The following is a 27,307-nucleotide window of genomic DNA, read 5'->3' as shown; positions in this document are numbered from 1 at the left end:
GGCCTTGAGTGCCAGTACAGTAGCTGTCCCTGGCAACAGACATTCTTACTACATATGGCTTTGTGCTGTGTTTACCTCCTTGCCCAATGTTGTCCAGGTTTCATAGGTTGTGCCACAAAGAATTAGCAGATCTGGCCCTTAATGTGACTGGCATTTCCAATGCTGCCCCTGCCACCCTAGGTGTCATGCTGTGCTATCACTTTCCTCCCTAAAACCTCTCCTGGTGTGAAATGGCCCTTCTTTGCTCTGCTGCTGTACTCAAGTCCTACAAACTCTAGGTCAACCCTACATTCAAGTTTTTATTTAGTGTCCTACCAATCAGTTATATTGTAAACACCAGAAGCGGAATCATTTCTTAGTGCTTAAAGGTCAACGATTTTATTTTTCAATCAGTATTAAGACTGGAATTATGGAATCTTAAAACACGGGAGGCTGAGAGAAACACCGGCCTTCATTACCGCTGGACCAGTAATCCCTACATAGACGCGTATCCCGCTGATAACATAAAGAACCAGCAATATAGGAGTTACACATCCCGTGCAGGAGCAGGACTCCGTTGAGGTAGCAAGGGTGCCCTGGGTCCTAATGCAAGATAGGAAACGAGGCCCCATCTCCTAGTTTGGTAGCAATGAACCACTATTAATGGGGTGTAGGCGGTCCCTTAGGCCCTGGTGCAATGGCACCTGCTGCACTATTGATAAATATTCCTGTGCAGGGTTTGGAAGTGTTTCTGTTATATACTTTACAAGAACAAAACTAATTACATTTTGACTGAAATGGTGGGAAATGTGAAATAACCATGGGAATTGAGTGCCATTCATCATTTACCGGGTAACCCCCTGCTTCTTTGGTGGCTCTCAGGGACTAACTTGCGATCCCGTGACATTCCTCGTCCTGGAATGCATGTGATGTCAGTGACTTTGTTGGGGCGAGATACCGGGGCGTTTTCCAGCCCTCTCAATCAGATCCATGCTGGTTGAACTTCCAGCGTGAAACTTAAATACTGAATTATTCAGCAGATGCTGATTAAACTGAGCTATCTTGTTGGATTCCACCGCAATGCTGAGGATTTGGGGACATCATAACCTTCAAATACATCTTGCAATCCGAGAGAAATACAAACTCTAGGAAATGGTACATAACATATCAATTATATCAAAAATAGAACACGTTGTGCAGGTCAGCACTTGGAGCTGCCCCACAGAACTGCTAAAATAATAAATTAAACACATTTAATTAAAAACACAGTGAAATTAATCTGACCTGGAGGTTTGATTGCAAGCATGGTACAGTCCTACTGTTACACTTGTTAACTCGAGTTCACTGAACTGAGATTCACACATCACTCCGGAAGCAGAGGTCCTGGAGTAAAGGACAAGGTTACAGTGTTTTCTCGTCTCTAGATGCACTAATCTAAAGAGGACAGACCGGCCGCTGAAGTGCACTAGGTCATGAGATCACGCCAGCTGGACTCATGGACGCACCCCCTCCGTGGCACTGCGTGCCTCAGTGCCTAAGATTCGTGCTGCACACAGACTGTTCTGAGGAAACCAATCTTAAAGGTGTCATTCCACCCCCTGACTGTGGTGGTGCAGGGTATGCAGTCACTTTTCAAAGAGGACAGCTCAGGGCTCCTAGGACTGTAGCAGATAACTCAGCCCACGTGGAAGGGGCATGATTGCTATATGCAGATGCCCGAAGATCAGGTGTGGCTCCTCCGTTAGGGCGGAAGCGCGTAGCCCCTGCAAATCCTTTAACAAATTAAACTATAATAAACCATGTTTATTATTATTTTGGTTGTGAATGGGGTGGGGTATTGGGGAAGACAGCGATGAGGGGAGTGCACTGTTCACTCCCCTCAGTGTGCATGTATGTCTGGCCAGCCGCCTCGGGTCCGCCAAACATACATGCGCATTCGTCTCTCTCCAGCCCAGCAACACAGTTGACAAGCTAGAGAGAGCAGGCACAGTGTGGGCGCTCCAAGCCAATCCAAATGTTGCATTGAGCAGCGTCAGGATTGGCTGCAGGGCAGGCTGGGAGCCTGTGCCTGCAGTGCAGGAGAGGAGTGGTGTGGCAGCAGCGGAGAAGTAGGTAAGTGATTTTTAATTTTTTCTAAATTAATTCCCCCTCCGGCACCCCAAGCTATCCCACCCCAACAAAGCCCCGTGAGTCGCTCCTGCCGAGGGTATGTATAATTTATTTCTAATGCTTGTATTGGGACTGTCAGGGTGCTTGAAACACCATGAGTGCCATTTACAAAGTATTAAACTGACTGCTGCCTTCAGCAGAGGCCATGAAACTTGATCATTGGGCCTCACACATCTTCAGTTAGGTCAGAGTCACATCAACTTGCACTCTCTGGTACCCTGGGGATTCCAAACATATCCTAATGGTGAAGGATAGAAGCTACTGTGTAGATCAACAGATGGGGTTTGAGTGACTTCATTTATTATTGGTTTGGTATTTCACAAAGTGCATGAAGGCGCTTTATAAATCTTTAATGAAATATTAGTTCAGAGTAAGTCCAGTAAGAGGAAGGATTGCAGGTCTTAGGCCATGGTCGCACCACTATTCCCCAGTTGGGTTTGTTCCTTCACCTATAGCGCTGCTTTCAGCACTTTGAGGGTAATTCTGACCCTGGCGGGCGGCAAGAGCCGCCCGCCTGGCGGGAACCGCCAAATGGCCGCTGATGCCATTCTGGCTTTCCCGCTGGGCTGGCGGGCGACCGCCAAAAGAGCACCCGCCGGCCCAGCGGGAAAGGCCCTGCAACAAGGAAGCCGGCTCCGAATGGAGGCGGCTGAGTTGCAGGGGTGCGACGGGTGCAGTTGCACACGTCGCGATTTTCACTGTGTGCTAAGCAGACCCACGACACCCGTTCCCGCCATCCTGTTCCTGGTGGTAAAAACCGCCAGAAACAGGATGGCGGGTAGGGGGTCGGAATCTCCATGGCGGCGCTGCTTGCAGCACCGCCATGGAGATTCAGCCCATGCAGGGGAAATCCAGCGGGAAACCGCCGGATCCCCTTTTCTGACCGCCGCTTTACCGCCACGGTCAGAATGGGCTGGGAAGCACCGCCAGCCTGTTGGTGGTGCTTCCGTGGTCCCCGGCCCTGGCGGTCTTGGACCGCCAGGGTCGGAATGACCCCCTTTGTCTTTCCACCTGAAAAGCACAGCTCCTGATATCTAAGGTTTTATTTGAATCATTCTTTGCTTTTTGTGTTTCTTCTCTGGAGTAAAAGCATCCTTGGAGCAGAAATTTTCAACGTATCAATGTATCTAGGGCATAATGGAGGGCCATAACGGCAACTATAAAAAGATAAGCATTAGCAAAGCTAACTCATCCATCTTTAGTTTGGGGAAGAATTTGCTGATAGTTGGGTGACTGTATGAATGTGGTACCCCCACCTGTTCTAGAAAGAAAACCACATAATGAAGCAACATCTTAGGCTTCAACAATTGGGAAACTGGGAGTGGGGGCCTTTAGATGAAAAGGCTCAACAGGCAGATGCAACCTGAACCTGTAATAGCATTTATATGATGCTTAGTGCCCCTGATGAGGCATTGAAATGTTTAACACCGGGAAGCATGATGCTCTGAACCCCAAGGTTAGTGGTTAATCCAGTGATATTTGTTATTGATGGTTTTTTCGGGATGAGGTTTGCATGCCTAACAAACCCATCACATCCATTTACTTCAGTATCATCATAGTAGATTAGAACTAAGTGTTATCACTGGTGGGGGTGTAGTGCAGATTAAAATTTGAGCTTGTGGAGGATAGGGAGGTGAGAATTAGTCATTTTATGTAAAAGTTCACTTTTCCATGGTGGATAAAAATGTGCAATGTTAACTAATTGCTGAATATATCAAATGAAACAAATCTGCATGGTCAACTAATTAATTGTCTTTGGTCATTTGGAAACACTGAGGCCCAGATTTATACTCTGTTTGTGCTGAATTAGCATCATTTTTTGTTTACGCTAATTCAGGGCAAATTTAACTCCATATTTATATTTTGATGCTAGACTAGTCTAACGTCAAATTATTGGAGTTAACGTATTTTTTTTGCTAGCGGGAAAATACCTTCCGTCAATGAGATGCAAGGTAGGCGTTCCATCGTTAAAAAATGACTCTAAGGCCCAGGCACCTTATTTATCCTCCCTTGCAAAACTGCTGCACGGGAGGGAGGCAGGCCTAAATAATGGTGCTAAGCTTATTTAGCGCCATTATTTAACACCTGGGTCAGGGCAGGTGTTATGGGACATGTGGGCCCATTTCCATGGTGGAACACCATGGAATAAGCCTGCAGGTGCCCTCCACAGGCCCCAGGGACACCCTCACCAGAGGGACGGTGGAGGATGGGGGACCCCATCCCAGGTAAGTATAGGTAAGTAGAGGTAAGTTTTTGGTTTATTTTTAAAAAGTGCCATTGGGGACCCTGAAATGCCCCCCACCTACATGGCACTGGGTGCAATGGCCATGCTCATGGGACCCTTGTCCCCTGTGCTGGCAATTGGGGTGGTGGGCATGACTCCTGTCTTTTCTAAGACCGGAGTCATGTGGTATGGTAGGTTTTGCATTTTAGAAATGACGCTAGGCTGGCTAGAGTCATTTTTTTTTACTCTAACCAGCCTAACACCATTTTTCAGTGCAAAACCCACTTCCCCCATACAACCACCCCCACCCAGCTAATGTAATTTTCCTTGACCTGCCCGGCTGGCACTCTGGAATGGCACAAGCTAGCTATACTTTTTGACGCAAAACTGCGTTAGTGCAGTTTTGCGTGGAAAAGTATAAAATTAGGCCTGAATTCAATAACATACATGTGAGGTTTCTATTTCTTGGGTTTGGTTTTCAGTGCTCTATCTGCCTGTGTTTTTTGGACCCCCATTGGTTTTTTTTTGGGACTATGCCAAAGCATCTTGTGGCTTTTTACCACATCCACAGGCGTCCCAAATTTTATGCACTGCTGGCTCTGTGATCCTTACTAACACCTGTGCAGGAGAAACTCTGTGCTCCACTGCTTGTACAGATTTATTTGCCTCTGGTTCCTCACAGGAAGGCCCCTACACCAAATATAGCCTCATCCTCCTTCTCCTGCTGCTTCAGACTCTGTTTGAACTCCAAATTATTCTTCAAGAACCCAAGAAAACCCCTTCTGGGTATTAAACTTGCAACAGGGCTTCTACCCGTGCCCAGGAATTCTTTGTTGTAAAAATGTTTCTGGGGCCTCCCAAGCCCCTCAGAGGGCCCCATCCTGCCACCCACACTGCCCTGGGCCCTCCAGCTCCTGCTTGTCGTTGATTCTCCAAAAGCAATGTGACCGCAGCGTCTGCCGCACCCTGCTGCACACTAGGCATAGTGTATTGCATCCCTCAGGGACGGTTGGTACCTGCAGCATCTGCACAACTCTTGTTTACCAGAGAGCAGTACCATAATGACCTGGACTTCTATATGACACTCCCACTGGTTTACCAATCTCGCTTGGGGCCCAAGGCCCCTCTGAACCAACAAGAGTACGCACATGGGGCCTCACTCCAAGCTTGCTATGTGATGTCACAAATTCGTACCAAAACATGCACCAGTTCCAGCTAGATCTGCTCAGCCATCTCCTTTGCCTGGACCCTTGTTCCTCCAGAAATCCTTATCCATTACCTGTCTTTCCCGCGACAGGTGTTACTGTTCATCCAACAAGTACCACAGGGGGTTCAGTGCAGCCCCCAGAATACCGCTCATAACTCCTGCACTTCACACACCTGGGGGATTATCCATGCGCACCAATGGGGGTAGAAACACCCTGCAGAGACTACGTGGCAGGGCAGCTGCGACCAGTTGTATCCCCACCTGAACAATGAATGCCATTGGGAAGCTGCCATACCACTTTGGTTCCAAAAGCATGAATGCAAGCTGAGTTTCAAGTTCTGAGGGGGCAATTGAAGCCTTCAATTTGCCCTTTAATTTAAAATTACTGCTATATATTGACATAATTAAGGCAGTGCTGCATGCAAAATTAGAAATATTTCTACTTTCACAAAGACTTTTAGGCTTCAATAACTGCAGAACAAAATCAGGAGCTCTATGAATTCCCTTCAGCCCGACAGTATACACAAATGAAAGTGTGCTCACTGTCGTACACACTGACTTATCTGGGATGTTCAACAATCACGTCACCACTTCGTTCCAACACCTTCTTCCCAAACTCCCCCCGCCACTGTGCATTGCTTGGGCTGATTGCCTACAATAACATTTGTTGTTGGTTCAGCATTTATCAGTACTGTTCATTTTGTGATGGTGAAAGAGCTGTGCAAATAATGTGTTTTGTGCAGATGGCTCTGATGCCTTTGTACGAAGAATGCACATTATGATGTGCTTACAGGTTTGTCCATGTACTGTGGGTATTTTTAGACTCCAGTGTGTATTTGATGTGCTGCAGCTGCCAGTACTGTATAGGCAGTGTATTGTCTAATTATGCTCCAGTTAGTGTGAAAGAAGAGCCTATGTTTAAGTGGTGCTACTGTTTCACAAGTGTTTATTGTGGACATGTCTGTAGCACTCAGTACCTCTTGAAGCCAGGTTTTTGACACAGCTGTCATTTATGTGCTGCTGACACACAAAAGGCATTTCTGCTGGGTATTTCTTCGAGGGCATCAAACTTCTAACCCCTCCATCCCATACCATAATGAGTTTCGGGATAAAACTGTGTATTTGTTAAGTTGTCATGCTCACATGCTAAAGTGACAGGCAGCATATTCAGACTGTGTAGACAAAGTCCAATGCATCAAAACACAGTTAAAACATGGGCTGGTACAGTGGGTGACTGTACTATATCAACTCCACCTATATCAAAACCAAGCATAGATTTGGCTTCAGTTCTGAAAAGGAGAGCAGTGTGTGCTAAAGCTCTACAGCTTACTGTACTGCGGATGCAGTAGTTTCCCCTATGTCTATAAATCATATACTTTTAAGAACTATCTTGTGTCTCTGGACAATCTGTTAATATTTTCATCTATTGGCCTCACATATCCTGCTTAGTGCCGGCCTGTGGGTGGGGGCGACTCCTGGCTGTGGAAATGTGAAACCTCTCCCCTGTGGTTAGTCTAAACCAGTTCAGGGGCAGCTTCCCCTACCTCAGAGATTGGATCCCATCCTAGCTCAAAGAAAATATAGCGGGGGCAAGTCCAAATGCGAGTTACAGTGGTCTGTAACAGGGTAGGCCTCCTTTGAAGTAGAGTAACAAATGGAGTACCTTCAGAAATAGCCTTAGAGGCTTTAGTTAGGGAAAAGGTAATTTTTCCAACATACCTTTTCTTAAGAGTTAACATTTTTCATTACAATTGCAAGATATTAGGTTATTAGTTGGGGAGATGGTAGCCCCATTCAAATAAAACACAATCAATGTCAGCATGAACCACAAAAGTCACAAAATAAATGTATGCTTAATCCTCTGGTAACTTGGCACAAAAGCAGTCAGACTTAACTTAGAGGCAGTGTGTAAAGTATTTATGCAGCACTCAAACACTAATAAGTAAAACACAACACATGAAAAATATCAAACCAATTTAGATAGAGTAACATTTTATAAATAAAATGACACCAAAATAATAGCATTCACATCAATCAAACCTGAGTTATGAATTTGTAAGATTTCAAGTGAAAATAATGCTAAAAATCACAAAGCACCAATTTCAATTATCTGGTTATTTTGGACTGTGTGAAAGTCAGACGTTCAGGCTCACTTCGATGGGGTCAGATAAATAGACCAGGTTCCTCCCACTGATTCGTGTTGATGGTCAACTCGAAGAGCAGGTCGGGCGGCACGGACCGCCCCTTTTCAATGCAAACATTCAGTTGGGAGCTTTACTTGACTGCCGATGAAGACTGTTCCTGTTGACACTGGTTCTTGGAGTGAAGGCCGAGGTAATTTTTGGAGATTAGTTTTGTTGGTGGTCATCGGGGGACATGAGGGTGTCTCTCTGCATTCGCAAGGAGCCCAAAAACTTCTGGAACTTTGCCAGAAACTCAGGTCTTGTGGTTTTGAGGCAGGAGCACACTCTGACGCCAGACAAAGGTCCAGGACCTGGAGGGGAACATCTTGGGTATAAAGACTCACTCCTGCAGAGGCCAGCATCAGGGCTCAAGAAGGTCCAATGAAAAAAGAAACAACTTTAGGAGTTATTCACTCTCCGTAAATGTGAAAAAAAATACACATGTTTTGAAGATTTTTCCCCTGATTACCACAGAGACCTAAAAGCCAACAAAAATGGGTTCAGAAAAGGAAGTCAAAAATGTAGGGTGAGCAAGCAGAAAGTGTCACAGCCAACAAATATTATATTGAATTTTGCCTAACTATTAAAAAAAGTCCTTGAGATATTTCTCTAGCTATTACCAACTGAAAGTTAGCATTATACAGTGGTATAAAGTAGAAGAGGTATTTCCTATGATGGTAGTCAGCATTGCTACAGTGAAATGAGTTTTTAGACATTTTTACTGTAAGGACATGTGCACCTTGCCTTATGAGTACTAAGGCCCACTTTACGGGGGACTACCTAGTATTGAAAAGGAATGTTTAGTCCTGTGAAAAGGGGTTATTTTGACAAGTTGGCAGTTTTCAACTGCACTACAACCGTCAATGGTAGGGTTGGGCTTGAGGTTGCTAGGTCACTGCAGTGGGTGTCAAAGTGGGTGCTGTAGCCCACTGGTGATGGTTTAGTTACAGTACCTGGGTACACTTAGGGCCAGATTTATGGAGCCCTTTTGCCATTTCAACCTCACATTAATGTAATTTGTTTACGTTAATGTGCCATTGGAAAGGGAAAGACGGCACACCATATTTACAAAGTGGCGCAATACATGCATTGCGCCACTTTGTAACCCCTTATGCTATATTATGCTTGCGCCAGACATAAGGTATGCAAGGGAGGGAGTTCTAGCAAAAGGGGGGAGAGGTGAAAAAATGTCACAAAGGAATCTATGAGATTCCTTTGAGCCATTTTTATCAACTTCCATTGATTACAATGGGCCTCAGGGTGCTTTGCAGGATTAGCGTCAACATTGTTGATGCTAGTCATACAAAGCGCCAGACTAGCATAAACAATTCTGATGTTAGTCCCCTAGTTACTACCATGGTGCGCCATATCATAAATACGACGCACACATGGTGGAGGTAGGGGGTGCTAAGGGGCGCATGAAAAGTGGAACCCTGCCTGGCACTGGGTCTCATGACCTTGACCAGGGGACACTGGTCCCCTGTGCTGGCCATTGGGGTGGTGGGCATGACACCTTTCTATACTTAGACAGGAGTCATGTTTGTGGCTGCTTCTCTGTCATAAAATTACGCTAGGCTGGTTAGCGGCATATTTTTTACCGCTAACCAGCCTAACGTCATTTCAGACACACTAGCGACATATTCCCTAACCCCATCCCTGATGGCTAGTGACTTTTCTTTAGGCGCTAGCCATTCTTTAGCGCCATCTTGTGTCATTCCATAAATATGGTGTTACGATGGTTATAAGAAATGGCGTTAGCCGTCGTTATTATTTCTGACGCAAAACTTTGTTAGCGCATTTTTGCATCAAAATCCATAAATATGGGCCTTTGTGTCCCATACTAAGAACTTGTAGATAAGTTAAATATGCCAAATAGCTGGCAATTTTCTCAAAAGGGGAGCACTTTACCTCTGGTTAGAAGGGTAAAGTGCTCAGAGGTCTACGGCTAACAATAGGAGTCAAGGAAAAAATCTGAGGGATACCACAAAAAGAATGGACATTTCCAACAATGGGGCATGTATTTAAAATAATAGTTCTGCCAACAAACAGCTATACCCAGACTATAGAAGCGATAGCCCTTCAACCATTGGAAACGGGGACAATTCCAAGGTACAACACAAAAAGTATGGGTTTAAATAGACTCACAGAGGAATTTAACCTTTTTAATATGTTCCAGTTCCTGAATACTATTGACTTTGCCTTGATTTGCACGGCAGTCGTTATTCCACTTTCATTCACATAGTTCTGGGACTCACTCAGATCCTCATTATGAGTTTAGTGCTCTTTTGGAAAGACCGCCGTGCTGGCAGCCACCATAAGACCGCCAGTGATGGCGGTATCTTGACCGCAGTATTACGACTCACAAACTGGAACTGCCCAAATACAGCCACAATTCTGACACGGCCAGGCCGACCGAGGGTGGGAGAGAGATGGTCCCACCACCAGCACCGCCACGCTGACAACATCCCGCCCTACATGTTACATATTACGACCCACAAATCAGCATAGAGGTCATTGCATGGCGTGAAACCATTGGTGGTGCGAACCGCCGCGCACAAAAGATGACCACCACCGGATTCCAACACCACAATGGACAGTATGAATACCCCACATCTGACACACATACCCACACTACACACACCCTCACCACCCACAAACCTTTGCAACTACTATCACACACAGAGATACCGACAGCATGCAAATACACATATTTAGCACTTTCACACTATAGGCACACATACGTATCTCACGCAATATACAACACATACATCACAACTGCACACAAATACCACAACACACCTGCACACCTAAATAATCACCCCACACCCACCATCAATCACCAAACGCCACACCCCTGCGCACAACACCCCCTAAACCACTACACCACCACCATGTCCCCACAAAAGCACCCACGCTTCACTGATGAAGAGTTGAGAATCATGGTTGACAAAATCGTCAGGGTAGAGCCACAACTGTTTGGAGCACAGGTTCAGCAAACATTCATTGTCAGGAAAATGGAGTTATGGGAGAGGATCGTTGACAGGGTAAACTCAGTGGGCACCCATCCACATACAAGGGAAGACATAAGTGTAGGAAAGTGCCATCTTGCCTGGCATGTTACCCCCATTTTTCACTGTATATATGTTGTTTTAGTTGTATGTGTCACTGGGACCCTGCCAGCCAGGGCCACAGTGCTCATAAGTGTGCCTGACTGTGTTACCTGTGTATATGACTAAGTGTCTCACTGAGGCTCTGCTATCCAGAACCTCAGTGGTTATGCTCTCTCATTTCTTTCCAAATTGTCACTAACAGGCTAGTGACCAATTTTACCAATTCACATTGGCATACTGGAACACCCTTATAATTCCCTAGTATATGGTACTGAGGTACCCAGGGTATTGGGGTTCCAGGAGATCCCTATGGGCTGCAGCATTTCTTTTGCCACCCATAGGGAGCTCTGACAATTCTTACACAGGCCTGCCACTGCAGCCTGAGTGAAATAACGTCCACGTTATTTCACAGCCATTTACCACTGCACTTAGGTAACTTATAAGTCACCTATATGTCTAACCTTTACCTGGTAAAGGTTGGGTGCTAAGTTACCTAGTGTGTGGGCACCCTGGCACTAGCCAAGGTGCCCCCACATCGTTCAGGGCAAATTCCCCGGACTTTGTGAGTGCGGGGACACCATTACACGCGTGCACTACACATAGGTCACTACCTATGTGTAGCTTCACAATGGTAACTCCGAATATGGCCATGTAACATGTCCAAGATCATGGAATTGCCCCCTCTATGCCATCCTGGCATTGTTGGTACAATCCCATGATCCCACGGGTCTGTAGCTCAGACCCGGGTACTGCCAAACTGCCTTTTCAGGGGTTTCACTGCAGCTGCTGCTGTTGCCAACCCCTCAGACAGGTTTCTGCCCTCCTGGGGTCCAGCCAGGCTTGGCCCAGGAAGGCAGAACAAAGGACTTCCTCAGAGAGAGGGTGTTACACCCTCTCCCTTTGGAAAAAGGTGTGAAGGCAGGGGAGGAGTAGCCTCCCCCAACCTCTGGAAATGCTTTCATGGGTACAGATGGTGCCCATTTCTGCATAAGCCAGTCTACACCGGTTCAGGGACCCCTTAGCCCTGCTCTGGCGCGAAACTGGACAAAGGAAAGGGGAGTGACCACTCCCCTGACCTGCACCTCCCCTGGGAGGTGTCCAGAGCTCCTCCAGTGTGCTCCAGGCCTCTTGGAAACAGAGGTGCTGCTGGCACACTGGACTGCTCTGAGTGGCCAGGGCAAGCAGGTGACGTCAGAGACTCCTTCTGATAGGCTCCTTCAGGTGTTGCTAGCCTATCCTCTCTCCTAAGTAGCCAAACACTCTTTTCTGGCTATTTAGGGTCTCTGCTTTTGGGGAATTCCTTAGATAACGAATGCAAGAGCTCATCAGAGTTCCTCTGCATCTCTCTCTTCACCTTCTGCCAAGGAAACGACTGCTGACCGCGCTGGAAGCCTGCAAAACTGCAACAAAGTAGCGAAGACGACTACTGCAACTCTGTAACGCTGATCCTGCCGCCTTCTCAACTGTTTTCCTGGTGGTGCATGCTGTGGGGGTAGTCTGCCTCCTCTCTGCACTAGAAGCTCCGAAGAAATCTCCCGTGGGTCGACGGAATCTTCCCCCTGCAACCGCAGGCACCAAAGAACTGCATTACCGGTACTCTGGGTCTCCTCTTAGCACGACGAGCGAGGTCCCTTGATTCCAGCAACTCTGTCCAAGTGACTCCCACAGTCCAGTGACTCTTCAGTCAAAGTTTGGTGGAGGTAAGTCCTTGCCTCCCCACGCCAGTCTGCATTGCTGGGAACCGCGTCTTTTGCAGCTACTCCGGCCTCTGTGCACTTCTGGCAGAAATCCTTTGTGCACAGCCAAGCCTGGGTCCACAGCACTCTAACCTGCATTGCACGACTTTCTAAGTTGTCCTCCGGCGGCGTGGGACTCATTTTTGCAACTTCGGGTGAGCACCATTTCACTTTTCTTTGAAGTGCCTGTCCCGGCACTTCTGCGTGTGCTGCCTGCTTTTGAGAGAGCTCCTTGTCTTGCTCGATACCCCCTCTGTCCCCAGACGCAATTGCCGACATCCTGGTCCCTCCTGAGCCACAGCAGCACACAAAAACCCTTTTCGCACGATTTGCAGCTAGCAAGGCTTGTTGGCTGTATTTCCACAGGAAAACACTTCTGCACGACTCTCCACGGCGTGGGGGATCTATCCTCCAAAGGGGAAGTTTCTAGCCCTTCTCGTTCCTGCAGAATCCTAAGTTTCTACTGTCCAGTAGCAACTTCTTTGCACCCACCGTTGGCATTTCTTGGGCATCTGCCCATCTCCGACTTGCTTGTGACTTTTGGACTTGGTCCCCTTGTTCTACAGGTACCCTCATTTGGAAATCCATCATTTTTGCAGTGCTGGTTTGTGTCTTTCCTGCAGAATTCCCCTATCACGACTTCTTTGTCCTTTGGGGAACTTTAGTGCACTTTACACTCACTTTTCAGGGTCTTGGGGTTGGCTATTTTTCTAACCCTTACTATTTTCTAATAGTCCCAGCGACCCTCTACAAGGTCACATAGGTTTGGGGTTCATTCGTGGTTCGCATTCCACTTTTGGAGTATATGGTTTGTGTTGCCCCTTTCCCTATGTGTCCCCATTGCATCCTATTGTAACTATACATTGTTTGCACTGTTTTCTAAGACAATACTGCATATTTTTGGTATTGTGTACATATATCTTGTGTATATTTGCTACCCTCATACTGAGGGTACACTCTGAGATACTTTGGCATATTGTCATAAAAATAAAGTACCTTTATTTTTAGTATATCTGTGTATTGTGTTTTCTTATGATATTGTGCAAGTGACAGTAGTGGTACTGTAGGAGCTTCACTCGTCTCTTAGTTCAGCCTAAGCTGCTCTGCTAAGCTACCATTATCTATCAGCCTAAGCTGCTAGACACCCTATACACTAATAAGGGATACCTGGGCCTGGTGCAAGGTGTAAGTACCACTTGGTACTCACTACAAGCCAGTCCAGCCTCCTACAATAAGGAAGAGTTGGAACGACCTTAGGGGAAAGGTACGTTCCGTGGCATCACATTCATCAGGTTGCCTTTAACAAGACTAGCGGTGGGCCTGCACCTCCTCCACCTGAGTTCACATCATGGAAGGAGAAGGTCTTGGACATACTGCATCCTGAGGGTCTGTCTGCAATCATCAGAGGACTCCACTCTGGTAAGTAAACAACATTCCCAAGGCACCAACGACTTCTGGACAGCATGCGTCCCCACCACCCTATCACTCTCCAATCCACCCCTTCTAACACCTCTGCACCACCCCAATAAAAACATGCCCCCTCCCCTGTATGCCGCACCACCCAACTCCCTCTATTCCCACAGAGTCCTTCCCTAGTGCACGGATACCAATCACAATGCCAAGCACCACAACTCTCGCAATGCATCACTCCCTACACATCAAAAGTTGATAGTCCCACTTCAGAGTGGAACACGTTCATGGTAAACCATAGCACGTGTAACACCGACTGGATGCTTCAACTGCGTTCTACTACATGGCAATGACAGCAATGCCATCCACTATCCTCAGCCCTCAATGTCACAATCCATCACCCGCAAGCAATGTCTGCCGTGATGCGTCTGTCATTGCCATCACTGGAAAGCAAGTCAAGCGTCTCCATGCATCAAACGAAGATACTAACAAGTAAATCTCCACAATGTAACTCTCTTTCCCTTTCCATCCACAGGTACCCTTGCTACTGCCACCGTGCAGAGGATACCAGAGACAGACAGCCCTCCCCAGGATGAAGGCCTCAGTGGAGGTCTGTACATTGATGACTTGCCTGGGCCATCTGGGACAACTGGTCAGTCCATCACCACCGGCCCTACTCTGGACTCATCGGAGTCCCCCACCACAGTGGCTACAACACCACAGCCAACCCTTTGCCCCCAAACCTGTGTCCAAAGGACTGTTCAATCAGCAGTGTGCCCCACAGTACAGGGACCAGAGTCAAGCCCACAAACCCAAGACGATGAAGGTCCTGGTGTAACTGGGAGGGCGCACTCTGTGCCAGGGGCACAGGGAGCCAGGGGGCAGTGGAGGACACCTGTGGCCCAAGGGATGGGGCATCCAAGGCAAACGACTGGCCAGGAGGCCATATCTCAAGTCCTGGGAGCATACCACCAATCTCAGGACAAGATGGGCCAGATCCTCACAACCTTGCAGGAGAACCAGAGACTGCAGATGGAATACCACCAAGAGACCATGCAGCAGTGGCAGACCCTCAATGTCACCATGGCCTCCGTTGCAGGGGTGCTCAAGGAACTCACCACCATCCTGCGTGTGTCCTCTACCCACCAGCAGGCCCCTTCCACTAGCCACATTCCAACTGAGCCCTCCACTTCTGCAGCAGCAAGTGGAATGGAGGCCCTGTCAGAGGACCCTCAGACCACCAGCACCCCTTTCTCTGTAGCTGACAAACCCACACACAAGCAAGTTTGACCATCCAGACATCCTGCAGGACCTGATGCCAAGACCAAAACCACTGCCAGGAAGTGAGCCACTACTGAACGTTCTCCCTTGTGTGCCACTGACACATCCTACTGACCACCGCAGGCGGGACCGCCATTTCCTGTAGCATGGCTCACTTGACTCTTGACACCCGTACAAGCAAGACCTCTACAGCGTGAGCTGCTGTGAACTCTATCTAGGAGCCAGAGTGCCACGTCCTGCAGGAGATAGGGCCCCAGCCTTCACCCGGGAAGAGCTGGAGAAGCTTGTGGTCCTACCCCTGTATGGACAGTTGTATGGGGCACCAGAGCAGCAGGTGAGTCTTATGTCACTGTCCTATCTGATAGTGATGTGTGTGAGGTTGAAAGGCGTTGGGATGAAACAGATGGATCGGATGCATGGAGATTGGTGAGGAGTCAGAGTGTTAGTCGCGTAAAGACATGTTAGTGTGGCCATGAGATGTGTCTGATGTGTGATGTCCACTGCTGTCCCTGTGATGCCATTCTACCGGGCTTTGTCCTTCTGTCTGTGTCACCCATGCAGGTCAGCACCCATCAGAAGAAGGGGATTGGGCATGCCATTGCCAAGGAAGTGTGGAGCCTGGGGGTCTATAGCGGGTGGAGCACCCACAGCAGAAAGCGGTGGGGGGACCTGAGAGGCAGGGCACCTAGGACCGCAGAGGCCCAGTGAGGGAGGGGTGCCTGTCGGTCCCTGACCTCCCTAATGACCCGCATTTTGGCAGAGGCCTATCCTGAGGTGGATGGGCACTTGAAGGCAGCACAGCAGTAATGTAATGCTTGTAGGGATTTGGGTTACCTAATAGTGGGAAGATGTAGCGTAAATCATTGGTAGATGCACATCTACTGTGGGTCACCCTGGCAAGATTGGCATCAAAGATGTGTGCCTATACCATGCAGACAGTGACTTATGAGGGCATTTACTTCCAATTTGGCATTTGTGTGGTCACCCTTCACAAAGTTTGAGAGCCCAGCTCCTACCATCAGCATCAGTATACCTGAGGTGTCAGGACATTGCCATCTGAATCAGTCTACCACTGTGACAGAGGTAATTAGTAAGTCCTCAATCAGCTGCCTTGTACTATATGTGTAGATAGGCACAGTGGGTCCAGATGTTACTGTGCAAATTGTTAATTGATTAGTGGGCATGCTATCTACCCATGCAGGATTCTGTTGAGTAAGGAGTACAGGATATGTCAATATAAATGACCATGAGAATGCCAAGTACTTGGCAAGGTGACTAGTATGACCCTCATCAAGTACATGAGTGCAAATGTTCCCACATCAGCAGTTTACACCAGCATTGCTGTAGTTTCCCCAATGGTTTCCAACTGTTGTTGCATGTGTATGTGAAGGCATGCTATGCCATGGCATAGCAGCAGATAATGATGTTGTTACTCTGTGGGAATGTTGGGTTGGTATTGACCCACTGCACCCTGTCTTTCTCGTCCACCCTCCCTCCCTCTCCTCCTCTATATTTATGAGCATCAGCATCATCAGGCGAAGGAGAAGGTGCACTTCGACGACAACATCTTCGGATTCCTCCTCCGATGGACGCTCCCTGGTGGTGGCTGACCCATCTGGGGCCATCCCATCACCATCCTTGTCTGCCCACCCCTTACCAGCACCATCCTCCCTGTAGCTCCCCATTCAGTTGCCCGTGCCTGCTCACTAAGGACAGTAGGCATCTCCTTCACCGCAGGCACCTTTGCCCCGGCCCCAGTCAGCCCTGCTGCCCTCAATGAGGAGGCTATTGACCTCCTGAGGTCCATCTCTGTGGGGCAGTCAACCATCGTGAATGTCATCTAGGCACTGTCATCACAGATGCAGCAGTCCAATGCCTACCTGGAAGGCATTCACGGTGCCCTGGCTGCCCTGCAGAGATCCTTTCAGGCTCTGGCCTCCTCATTGACGGCAGCCAGTGTCTCTTCTTCTTCCGTTCCCCCCTCCAGCTACCTTTTCCAACCCGTTTCAACAGACACAGTTCTCAAGGACAAACACACATGCACCACAAAGGCCACCACCACCATGCACACACACAATAGACAAATGCAGACACAACAACATCTACTCCCTACACGGACTCCCCCACCACCTCCCCCTCACAGACACTACACCACTCTAACCAGCAGGCACCGATTCATGACTCCCAGATTCTGCCACAAATGCCCTCATTCCCACTGTCACCACAATAGCAGACCCCTATACATGCACCCCATACACCACATGCGCACTCAGCACAGCTATCAACACCACCACATGCAGCACATCCACCTTAACTACAGACACCACCACAACATACACTCACACATCCACCTTGCCATCTCCCTGCATCTCATCCCCCCTCCTCCTACTACACCTAAACGCCCACACTCACCCACCCAACAGCCACACAGCACACACATGGCATCCACGCTCGCAGCTGCATCCAAGGCACCTACACTTACACATCTCTCGAACACTGCCTCTCCCTCCACTCCCAAACATTTTTCCCATGACCAACCCTGTGTCCCTAAAAAATGTTTACTGCAAGAACTTTTGATGTTCCCTTCAACTATTCTAGTCCCTGTTCCCCCCAAGCACCCTGTTACCCTCCCCATACCCATGCCTTCCACCTCCGAGTCCTCCCATGGCCCCCCTGGTAAAAGCCATGCCCCTCCTCCACCTAAGACTTCTACCCCTACAAAGGCCAAGGTTATTTCTCCCAAACCCCAGCCCCCTCCCCCAAAAGCAAAGTCCAAACCTAAAGTCCCCCCACCCGAAACCAAAGGACCCCCGCCAAATCCAAACCTAAGGACCCCCATCTCAAACCCAAGCCCCCACCTCACCTCCCCCATCACCCATGAGGTGCCTCCATGCCCCATTGATGCCCCTTCCATGTGGAGGCCACTTTGCAGTCAGGGTTCAAGTTGGGGCCATGGACATTGCCCTGGGTGCCTGGGGCACCATGTTCATTTGGACTGGCCAGTAGGCCTATATTGTATATAGTTTTGAACTTTCTATCATCTATTTAATATATCTGTACCAGAGACCCATTGGTGTTGAGGATACCAAACTTGTCCTGTCTTTCCTTCCACATGTATGTGTTGTATATGTGTGATTTGGTGTGTGTTGTTTGCGTGTGAGTGTGTGTATTGGTACGGGTGTATGTTTGTGTGTGTGTATGGGCATGGCTAGCCATGGCATGGTTGTGTTTTCTGTGTGGCATGTACTAATGTCCTTCCCTTCAGTGTGTGTAAGGTAGGTGAGCTTATTGTTGTTGTCTTCGCTGGCGTCGCAGGTTCTGGAGTTGTAAGGCCAGCAGGAGCAGTGGGAAGACTTCCAGTTCTGCCTCAATAGCAGCTGCGGACGTGCCTGTGTTCCTGAAGGTGAGTGTCCCCTATTATGTAGTTTGTTTCCGCCAGACTTTTCATGGTGGTGCAACAATGGTGGAAATCCTGGCAGTGTGCAACCTCGTAATATGATCGGCAGAAACATGCTCCCCGCCGGCCTGGAGATGCCTGCTGCCGTGCCCAGGCAGTTCGGCCAGTGTGGACGGACCGCCTGGGCACGGCAGCAGGCATCTGCCGTGCCTAGACGGTCCGTCCACACTGGCCGAACTAGCGGTAATTTGGCTACGTAACACCACCATGGTCATAACATGGCAGTCTTCACCGCTGGCCCCGGGGCTTTGCGACTGCCCTCGCCACCGTGACGGTCCTTGGACCACCAAACTTATAATGACCACCTCAGTATTGATATACAGGTCCTTTGCTTAATGGTTTATTTTAGAATACAACTATATTATCACATCAATCGGGACATTTTTGTCATTTGCAACACTTGTTACTTTACTTTACAGTGTGTACAGCATTGCAGGGGTTTGGTAAGTCCAGTACTTTTTAACAGACAAATGTTAGTTGTCCCACAATATTTTATCATGTTATTGTCTCTTGGCACTGAAAGTAATAAGGAGACATCAGAAGATCAAGGAAAATTACTCAAAGCCTCATTTACTCTTGGCAGCATTTGCAGTCATTGTTTGGCAATTGTCCATGCATGACTACACATGAGCTTACAATTGATATAAGCTGTATTAAAAAACTGCATCTTCACAAAAAGATGTGATTTTTGGGGGTAGAAGGAAATGTGCTGATTTAGCAGGTTCTGCACCCAGCGCTCATCATATGAAATGGAAGTCCGAATGTGTTATTGTTTTATTTAAATTATTTACATTTGTCTGCAGGAAGAGTCTTGCTTCCATATGTACCAATACTTTTGATAGACAATAATGAATGAAGTATTTGTATGCCCTGATCACACATATTCTGTGAGGCCATCTTATTTATTTATTTATGTATTTATTTATGTATGAGTTTACTTATTTATTTATTTATTTTGTTACCTTGAGCATATTGGTCACAAGAAAAAGAAAACCATAGGCTTCAAGGAGGGGAAGACAGTTGGGACAGGACACAGGCTCACCCCACTTACTGCCACCACAGCCAGATGGAAGTCCCAGTAGTTAGATTAGCAGAGGGGTTGGAGGGGGGTGTTAAAGAAACTTAACCACATCGGCTTAGCCAGATCTTAATCTCTAGGAGATTTTGGAGTTTGGAAGAATAGTGCTTTCTATGAGAAGAAGATGCCACACTTCGGACGAAGTTGTCATACTTCTTGGTGTCACCCTGTACCCTATTGGTCTGGGGTGACCCCTGCTTGTCACCCGGAAACACTGGATACTTATGGAAGAGTAACCTAGAATTTCCCATCCCTGCCTGAAACTACAAAGAGAAGAAGGACTGCCCTGCTGTAAACGTGATCTGCGCCCCAAAGGACTGCACTCTGGATGGCTGCACCCGCTACACACCGAGGAACTACAGCTCTAAGGACTTTGCCTGGCTTCCAAAAATGAAGGAGTGGACACCCTGAAAGGAACAGGCTAAAAGAGCTTCACTTGCATCATCTCCACCTAGACGAACCCAACTGACCACCTTCATCTGGACTTTTAAGGATTTGACAAGTACATTCTGGGAAACATAGTCCCAACATCTCAAGGACCATCTCAGAGATTCTAGACCCTTGGATTGGTGTTGTGGACCACTGGAGATCCAAAGGAGGACTTCTGGAAGAAGATCCTGAAGTTTTGACTAACTTTGGAAAAAAGCTCCATAGGGTGACTGAACTGTTGATGACAGTCAAGCCATCAATGTCGAACCACGACATTGCCTGAATTTCAGGTTCAGCTGCTGACGCTCAGACTTCCAAGAGTTGACTTGGACCTCACACTGAGCCAAACAGCTGAAGTTGCACCAAAAGCCACCTTTACGAGGAGCCTTGCCTGATGACGAGAGAAAAAAACTTCAGGAAAGTGACTAAGCCAGAAGGTACAAATTTGACCGGGCCCTACCACTAACTGTATCCGACCCGTGTTCCAGCACAGTATGCTTGAAATTTTGACTTTGTCCTGGTCAAGCGCTAAGAGATGTCCCAAACTGCCGCTTTTAGCTTTTAAGCACTAGAAAACATTTAGGGCCTGAATATGACTTTGGCAGTCAGAAAACCAGACCGCTAGGCCTGTGGAGAGGAGAACGCCATGGAGGTGGTGGTATCCCCTCTATCCCTATTACAACTATTCTGCTGGGGTGGGAACTAAGGTTCTTGCCTGTCAGCCCAGTGGGAAAGGTACAGCAGCATTGTTCCTGGCTCATAATAGAGCCAGCGGCAATGCTGATGCACGCAGTGTGCACCAGCACCCTTGAAATGCACACTGTCTGCACAGCAGACAGTGCACATTTCAAGGGTGCTGGGCAGGAGAGGCCCCTGCATTGTTTTCCGCCAGCCTTTTTATGGTGTTTGATATGCCATGAAAATGCTGGCAGAGAACAAGGTTGTAATCAGCAGGGCAGCGTTGAGTTCAGCACTGCCCCGGCTGATTACAACCAGGACCACCGTCAGCCCATCGGGATCACTGATCCTGACAGGGACAGCAGTAGGTTGGTGGATCTGCCTGCCAACCTCATAATGTGATGGTTGGACCCCAAGAGCCAATGCGGTCCGACCCCATAGCGAGGCTGGCGGTCTTCAGACCACCAGCCTCGTAATCAGGCCCTTAATCTTAAAAAATTCATATCTCTGGTTCTGCACAATGGATGTTTGTCGTTAAGTGCCATCTTAAACATACAATATTTCCTATTGTTATAAATTGGTGTTGGTTTTTTATTGTGTGCTTTGTCTTACTTGTTTGAATGTATTGATTTTTAAATACTTTATAGACCTGTCTCCTACGTAAAGCCTGTCTGCTCGTTGCCAGCTACCAAGGGTTGAGCGAGAAGTTCATTTACTGATATCAAACCACATTCTAACATTATTATTCTGAAATTTTTGTGAATACTCAATAGATTAAAACTATGGGGTGTGCCTCACATTTGCACTGGGTTTTGATGATCATTCCGCTTATGAATACCAGGGACCTTCCACAAATGTAAAGGAAATGAAACAGTACATGGTTTAATTTCAGCATTAACTGATGTATTTTGCACATGTAAATTGCACACCAGGTCTTGTGTTTTTTATAAATGATGTGTAAATTACACATGTGTAAAATGCAACTTTACACTGTGTTTATTAGAAGTCAAATAATTTGTTTTGCAATACTGAGGCATATATGTTTACTTACGATTGTAATGGTGTTCTTGTCATCTCCCTACCCTCCAGGAGGATCTCTACTGGACCTTTGGAAACAGGCTATGTGTTCACCCGAAGGCCGCCAGATTCGTCAAGCAACTCTTGAAAGCATGTTTGGAGGCAAAATTTATACTCTGCCCAAATTACTTGGATTGTTGGAACCCCATGCTGGGATTAAAGAATGGATCACTAGCCTATAAAACTAAAGTTTATACTTCACAGCGGGAGAAAAACAAAAGAGATCAGAATGCTGTCTATTAATCATAAGCATCTGCTTACTATCTATGATGATTTCTATTAAGTGCCCTTGTGAGATTATGCTTGCCTTGTTCAAATTATTTTACGTTGAAATAAATAAGCATTCTATTACGATCTAAAATGTTTGTAATACTGAAATAAAGTTGTGTGACTAAATCTACTTCATTCTGGTTAAGTGATGAGTGTTGCTTTCTTCACAGATCTGGAATTTTCCTGTCATTTCAGATTCTTCTATTGCTACTTTTCTTCGAACCAATGGTCTTTTATGCTGAGTCTCATTTGCATTAAAAAGTGGTGTGACCAGCCAGGTATCCTGCCTAGTATTGAAGGGTGTTTGTTGAATATATCCCATCCAAATGCTAAATGCAAATTGTGCCCAAACGTGTATAGAGGGCAGAATGAACACACCAGTCTAGCCAGTGGTGCCACTTAAAGATTAAACAAAGTAGGGCTGAGCGAGGACCCCTATGGAACCCCACACGGCTCACCTCCTCCACCTTGTGCCATGGCCATCATATCACACGCATATAGGGCACTCCAGTTTGCTACACTAAAATTAATAAGATTAAGCCAGAAACCACTGACACAAGGTTGTGCTTTCATACTAGTATGCCTAGTGGGGATATTGCTAGTTTAGAATTGCCAGATAAAACATTGACAATAAGGTGAACGGAGCTAGCCAGCCACTAAGGTGCCAAGAAAAGCAAAATCAGCTGGAGTTATCCAGTGCAATTTCAGAAGCCTCTCAGTCTATCCGTCAGACACCCGAGAGGAGTACACTTTGCAGAACACCCAATGTTGGCTCATTAATAAGGAACGGAATAGTTCATACTGGAGTTACCCCTCTTCAGTTTAAGAAATAAAATGATAAAAAACATTAAAACCCTCCTAATTCTCTGCTGATTGAATGAGCAATACATTTTTTATGACTCTGGCCACTAAGTGTATGTTGTGCCCATTTAAGAGCACCGTCACAGCTGTGTGACACGATCTAATTTGTAAAGTTTTCAATAAAGGACATAGGGCCTCATTACGACTCTGGCGGTCGGCGGTAAGCTGGCGGTACCACCGCTAACAGACTGGCAGTGTTCCACCAGCTATTATGACCGTGGCGCAATAGCCACGGCCATACCGCCGGCCCCTCCAACATACCACCAGGTTTCCGCCTGGCGGTCATAATCCCCAGGGCAGCGGTGCTTCCTGGCCACGGCGGTAAACACCGCCATGGAAAGGCTGGCGGTTAGGCGGACTCTGGGTGCCCCTGGGGGCCCCTGCACTGCCCATGCACTTGGCATAGGCAGTGCAGGGGCCCCCAGGCACAGCCCCATTACGCATTTCACTGCCCGAATTTCTAGCAGTGAAAAGCGCGACGGGTGCTACTGCACCCGCTGCACATCAACATTGCCGCCAGCTCTATTACGAGACGGCTGCAATGTTGATGTGATTTTTCCACTGGGCCAGCAGACGGTAACACTGTTACCGTCTGTTGGCCTAGCGGAAAAGTCAAAACAAGGAGCCAGATATCCCGCTACCACTGGTGGTATACTGGCGGTATACTGGTGCCCGCAGATTCGGCAGTCTTTCACAAAGACCACCAAAGTTGTAATGAGGCCCATAATTTATTTCTCACTTGTGTGACCACCGGGCAAATTCACAAAAAATGTAAGACACTTCGGCCCGTATTTATACTTTTTTAGCGCCGCATTTGCACCGCTTTTTGACGCAAAAGCAACGCAAACTTACAAAATCCAATTGTATTTTGTTAGTTTGCGCCGCTTTTGCGTCAAAAAGCGGCGCAAACGCGGCGCTAAAAAAGTATAAATACGGGCCTTCATTTCAACAAACCACATAGGCGACAGAAAGGGTCTGGCCAAGTTTGCTTCCACAATGGAACCAGATCCTTGGACAGAAAAACTCTCATATGCATTTGAAGAAAGGAGTGCTGGATAGTGCCTGCAAGACGGGTCATTAGATACGGCTGGGGGCACCACGAAAGATATGAATGAAGGATTGTCTTGCCATGTCTGCTTTGTCTAATGTCAAAGAATACATTTAAAGGCCTTATTGATATTTTTTTAACAAAAGAAAGGCAATATTGGTGTCCCATACTTTATGTAGATTCAGGGTGGTCAGAGCTTGCCTATGGGCCTTATTACGACCTTGTCGGAGTAGTTTCCTCCATCACAAATGTGGCTGATATCCCATCCACCGTATTATGATCCCATGATATTCACTGGAGATCATAACACGGAGGACAGGATATCCGTCACATTTGTAATAGGCCCTTAGTACGGATAGCCAACAGGTTCTGTCGTCTGATTGCAGCCCCATTTCCATCCAACGTAAAGCAGCCATCGTTTCAGCAGGGGAGGCTCTTAGTTTCCAGCATGCTTTTATTATTGCCCCACAATGACTCAGGGCTTGATGAAACAAGCCAAACTCCAATCTCACCTCAGCCTGCAATGTATACTTTAGGAGCTGAAAAAAAAAACTAAATAAAGGTAAACAAAACTGACGGAATTGCACCCTTTAACCTCTTAGCTGCTGGGCCTTTCCCCTCCTCCAGGTCTGTGCCCTTTTTTGGCAATTTGGGGTAGTTTGCGCTTAGGCCTTCATACCTTTTTGTCCACATAAGCTATCCACGACAAATTTGCGTCCTTTTTTTCCAACATCCTAGGATTCTAAAGGTACCCAGAGTTTCTGGGTTCCCCAGGAGGAGGCCAGGAAATTAGCCAAAATACACCTAAAAAATGTTTTTTTTTTCAAAAAAATGGGAAAAAAGGGCTGCCGAAGAAGGCTTGTGGTTTTTATCCTGTAAATGACATCAACAAAGGATTTGCGGTGCTAAAATCACCATATTCCCAGCTTTCAGGAACAGGCAGAGTTGAATCAGAAAACCACATTTTTCAACACAATTTTGGCATTTTACTGGACATACTTCATTTTTACTATTTTTGGTGCTTTCATCCTCCTTCCAGTTAGTGATAGGAATGGGTGTGAAACCAACACTGGATCCCGGAAAGCTAAGTGTTTCTGAAAAGTAGACAAATTCTGAATTCAGCAAGGGGTCATTTGTGTAGATCCTACAAGATTTTCCTACAGAAAATAACAGCCGAAAAAAAAAAATGAAATTGAGCTGAAAAAAACCAGCAATTTTTCTCAGCGTTTTCACACTGTAACTTTTTCCTGCAATGTCAGATTCTTTAAAGCAATATACCGTTACATGCACTGGTCTCTTCTGGTTGCAGGGATATATAGAGCTTGTAGGTTCACCAAGATCCCTAGGTACCCAGAGCCAATAAATGAGCTGCACCTTTCAATGGGTTTTCATTCTATACCGGGTATACAGCAATTCATTAGCTGAAATATAAAGAGTGAAAAATAGGTATCAAGAAAACCTTTGTATTTCCAAAATGGGCATAAGATAAGGTATTGAGCAGCAGTGGTTATTTGCCCATCTCTGAATTCCGGGGTGCCCATACTAGCATGTGAATTACAGGCCATTTCTCAAATAGATGTCTTTTTTACACACTGTCTTACATTTGGAAGGAAAAAATTTAGAGAAAGACAAGGGGCAATAACTTCAGTTGTGCTATTCTGTGTTCCCCTTAGTCTCCCTATAAAAACGGTACCTCACTTGCATGGGTAGGCCTAATGCTCGCGACAGGAAAGGCAATATGGACACATCACATTTTTACATTGAAATCTGATGTGTTTTTTGCAAAGTGCCTAGCTGTGGAATTTGGCCTCTAGCTTAGCCTGCACCTAGGGAAACCTACCAAACCTGCACATTTTTAAAAACTAGACACCCAGGGGAATCCAAGATGGGGTGACTTGCAAACCTCAGAATTTGACCAAAAAAACACTTTTTCCTCTCATTTCGGTGACAGAAAGTTCTGGAATCTGAGAGGAGCCACAAATTCCTTCCACCCAGCGTTCCCCCAAGTCTCCCAATAAAAATGGTACCTCACATGTGTGGGTAGACCTAGCGCCCACAAAAGGAAATGGCCCAAAACACAACATGGACACATCACATTTTTTCACAGAAAACAGAGGTGTCTTTTGCAAAGTGCCTACCTGTGGATTTTGGCCTCTAGCTCAGCCAGCACCTGGGGAAACCTAACAAGCCAGCACATTTTTTAAAACTAGATCCCTAGGGGAATACAAGATGAGGTGACTTGTGGGGCTCTGACCAGGTTCTGTTACCCAGAATCCTTTGCAAACCTCAAAATTTGACCAAAAAAACACTTTTTCCTCTCATTTCGGTGACAGAAAGTTCTGGAATCTGAGAGGAGCCACAAATTTCCTTCCACCCAGCGTTCCCCCAAGTCTCCCGATCAAAATGGTACCTCACTGGTGTGGGTAGGCCTAGCGCCCACGAAAGGAAATGGCTCAAAACACAACGTGGACACATCACATTTTTTCACAGAAAACAGAGGTGTTTTTTGCAAAGTGCCTACCTGTGGATTTTGGCCTCTAACTCAGCCGGCACCTGGGGAAATCTAGCAAGCCAGCACATTTTTTGAAACTAGACCCCTAGGGGAATACAAGATGGGGTGACTTGTGGGGCTCTGACCAGGTTCTGTTACCCAGAATCCTTTGCAAACCTCAACATTTGACCAAAAAAACACTTTTTCCTCTCATTTCGGTGACAGAAAGTTCTGGAATCTGAGAGGAGCCACAAATGTCCTTCCACCCAGCGTTCCCCCAAGTCTCCCGATCAAAATGGTACCTCACTGGTGTGGGTAGGCCTAGTGCCCACGAAAGGAAATGGCTCAAAACACAACGTGGACACATCACATTTTTTCACAGAAAACAGAGGTGTTTTTTGCAAAGTGCCTAGCTGTGGAATTTGGCCTCTAGCTTAGCCTGCACCTAGGGAAACCTACCAAACCTGCACATTTTTTTAAACTAGACACCCAGGGGAATCCAAGATGGGGTGACTTGCAAACCTCAGAATTTGACCCAAAAAACACTTTTTCCTCTCATTTCGGTGACAGAAAGTTCTGGAATCTGAGAGGAGCCACAAATTCCTTCCACCCAGCGTTC

At 46.9% G+C, this 27,307-nt stretch overlaps 1 protein-coding gene across 1 annotated transcript in view; it reads left to right on the top strand.

Annotated features, from left to right (window-relative positions):
- Positions 1–22,569, top strand: part of LOC138297194 (protein LEG1 homolog) — an 87,307-nt gene extending 64,738 nt beyond the window's left edge. The window contains exon 6 of the mRNA XM_069236683.1: positions 22,031–22,569. Coding sequence (XP_069092784.1) covers positions 22,031–22,200 — 170 coding nt within the window. The 3' untranslated portion in view covers positions 22,201–22,569. The remainder of the gene's footprint in view (positions 1–22,030) is intronic.
- Positions 22,570–27,307: the final 4,738 nt, after the last annotated feature.

This window comes from Pleurodeles waltl, chromosome 5 (assembly GCF_031143425.1).
Source record: "Pleurodeles waltl isolate 20211129_DDA chromosome 5, aPleWal1.hap1.20221129, whole genome shotgun sequence".
NCBI classification, from domain to species: Eukaryota; Metazoa; Chordata; class Amphibia; order Caudata; family Salamandridae; genus Pleurodeles; species Pleurodeles waltl.
This window is presented reverse-complemented; position numbering and strand designations above follow the sequence as displayed.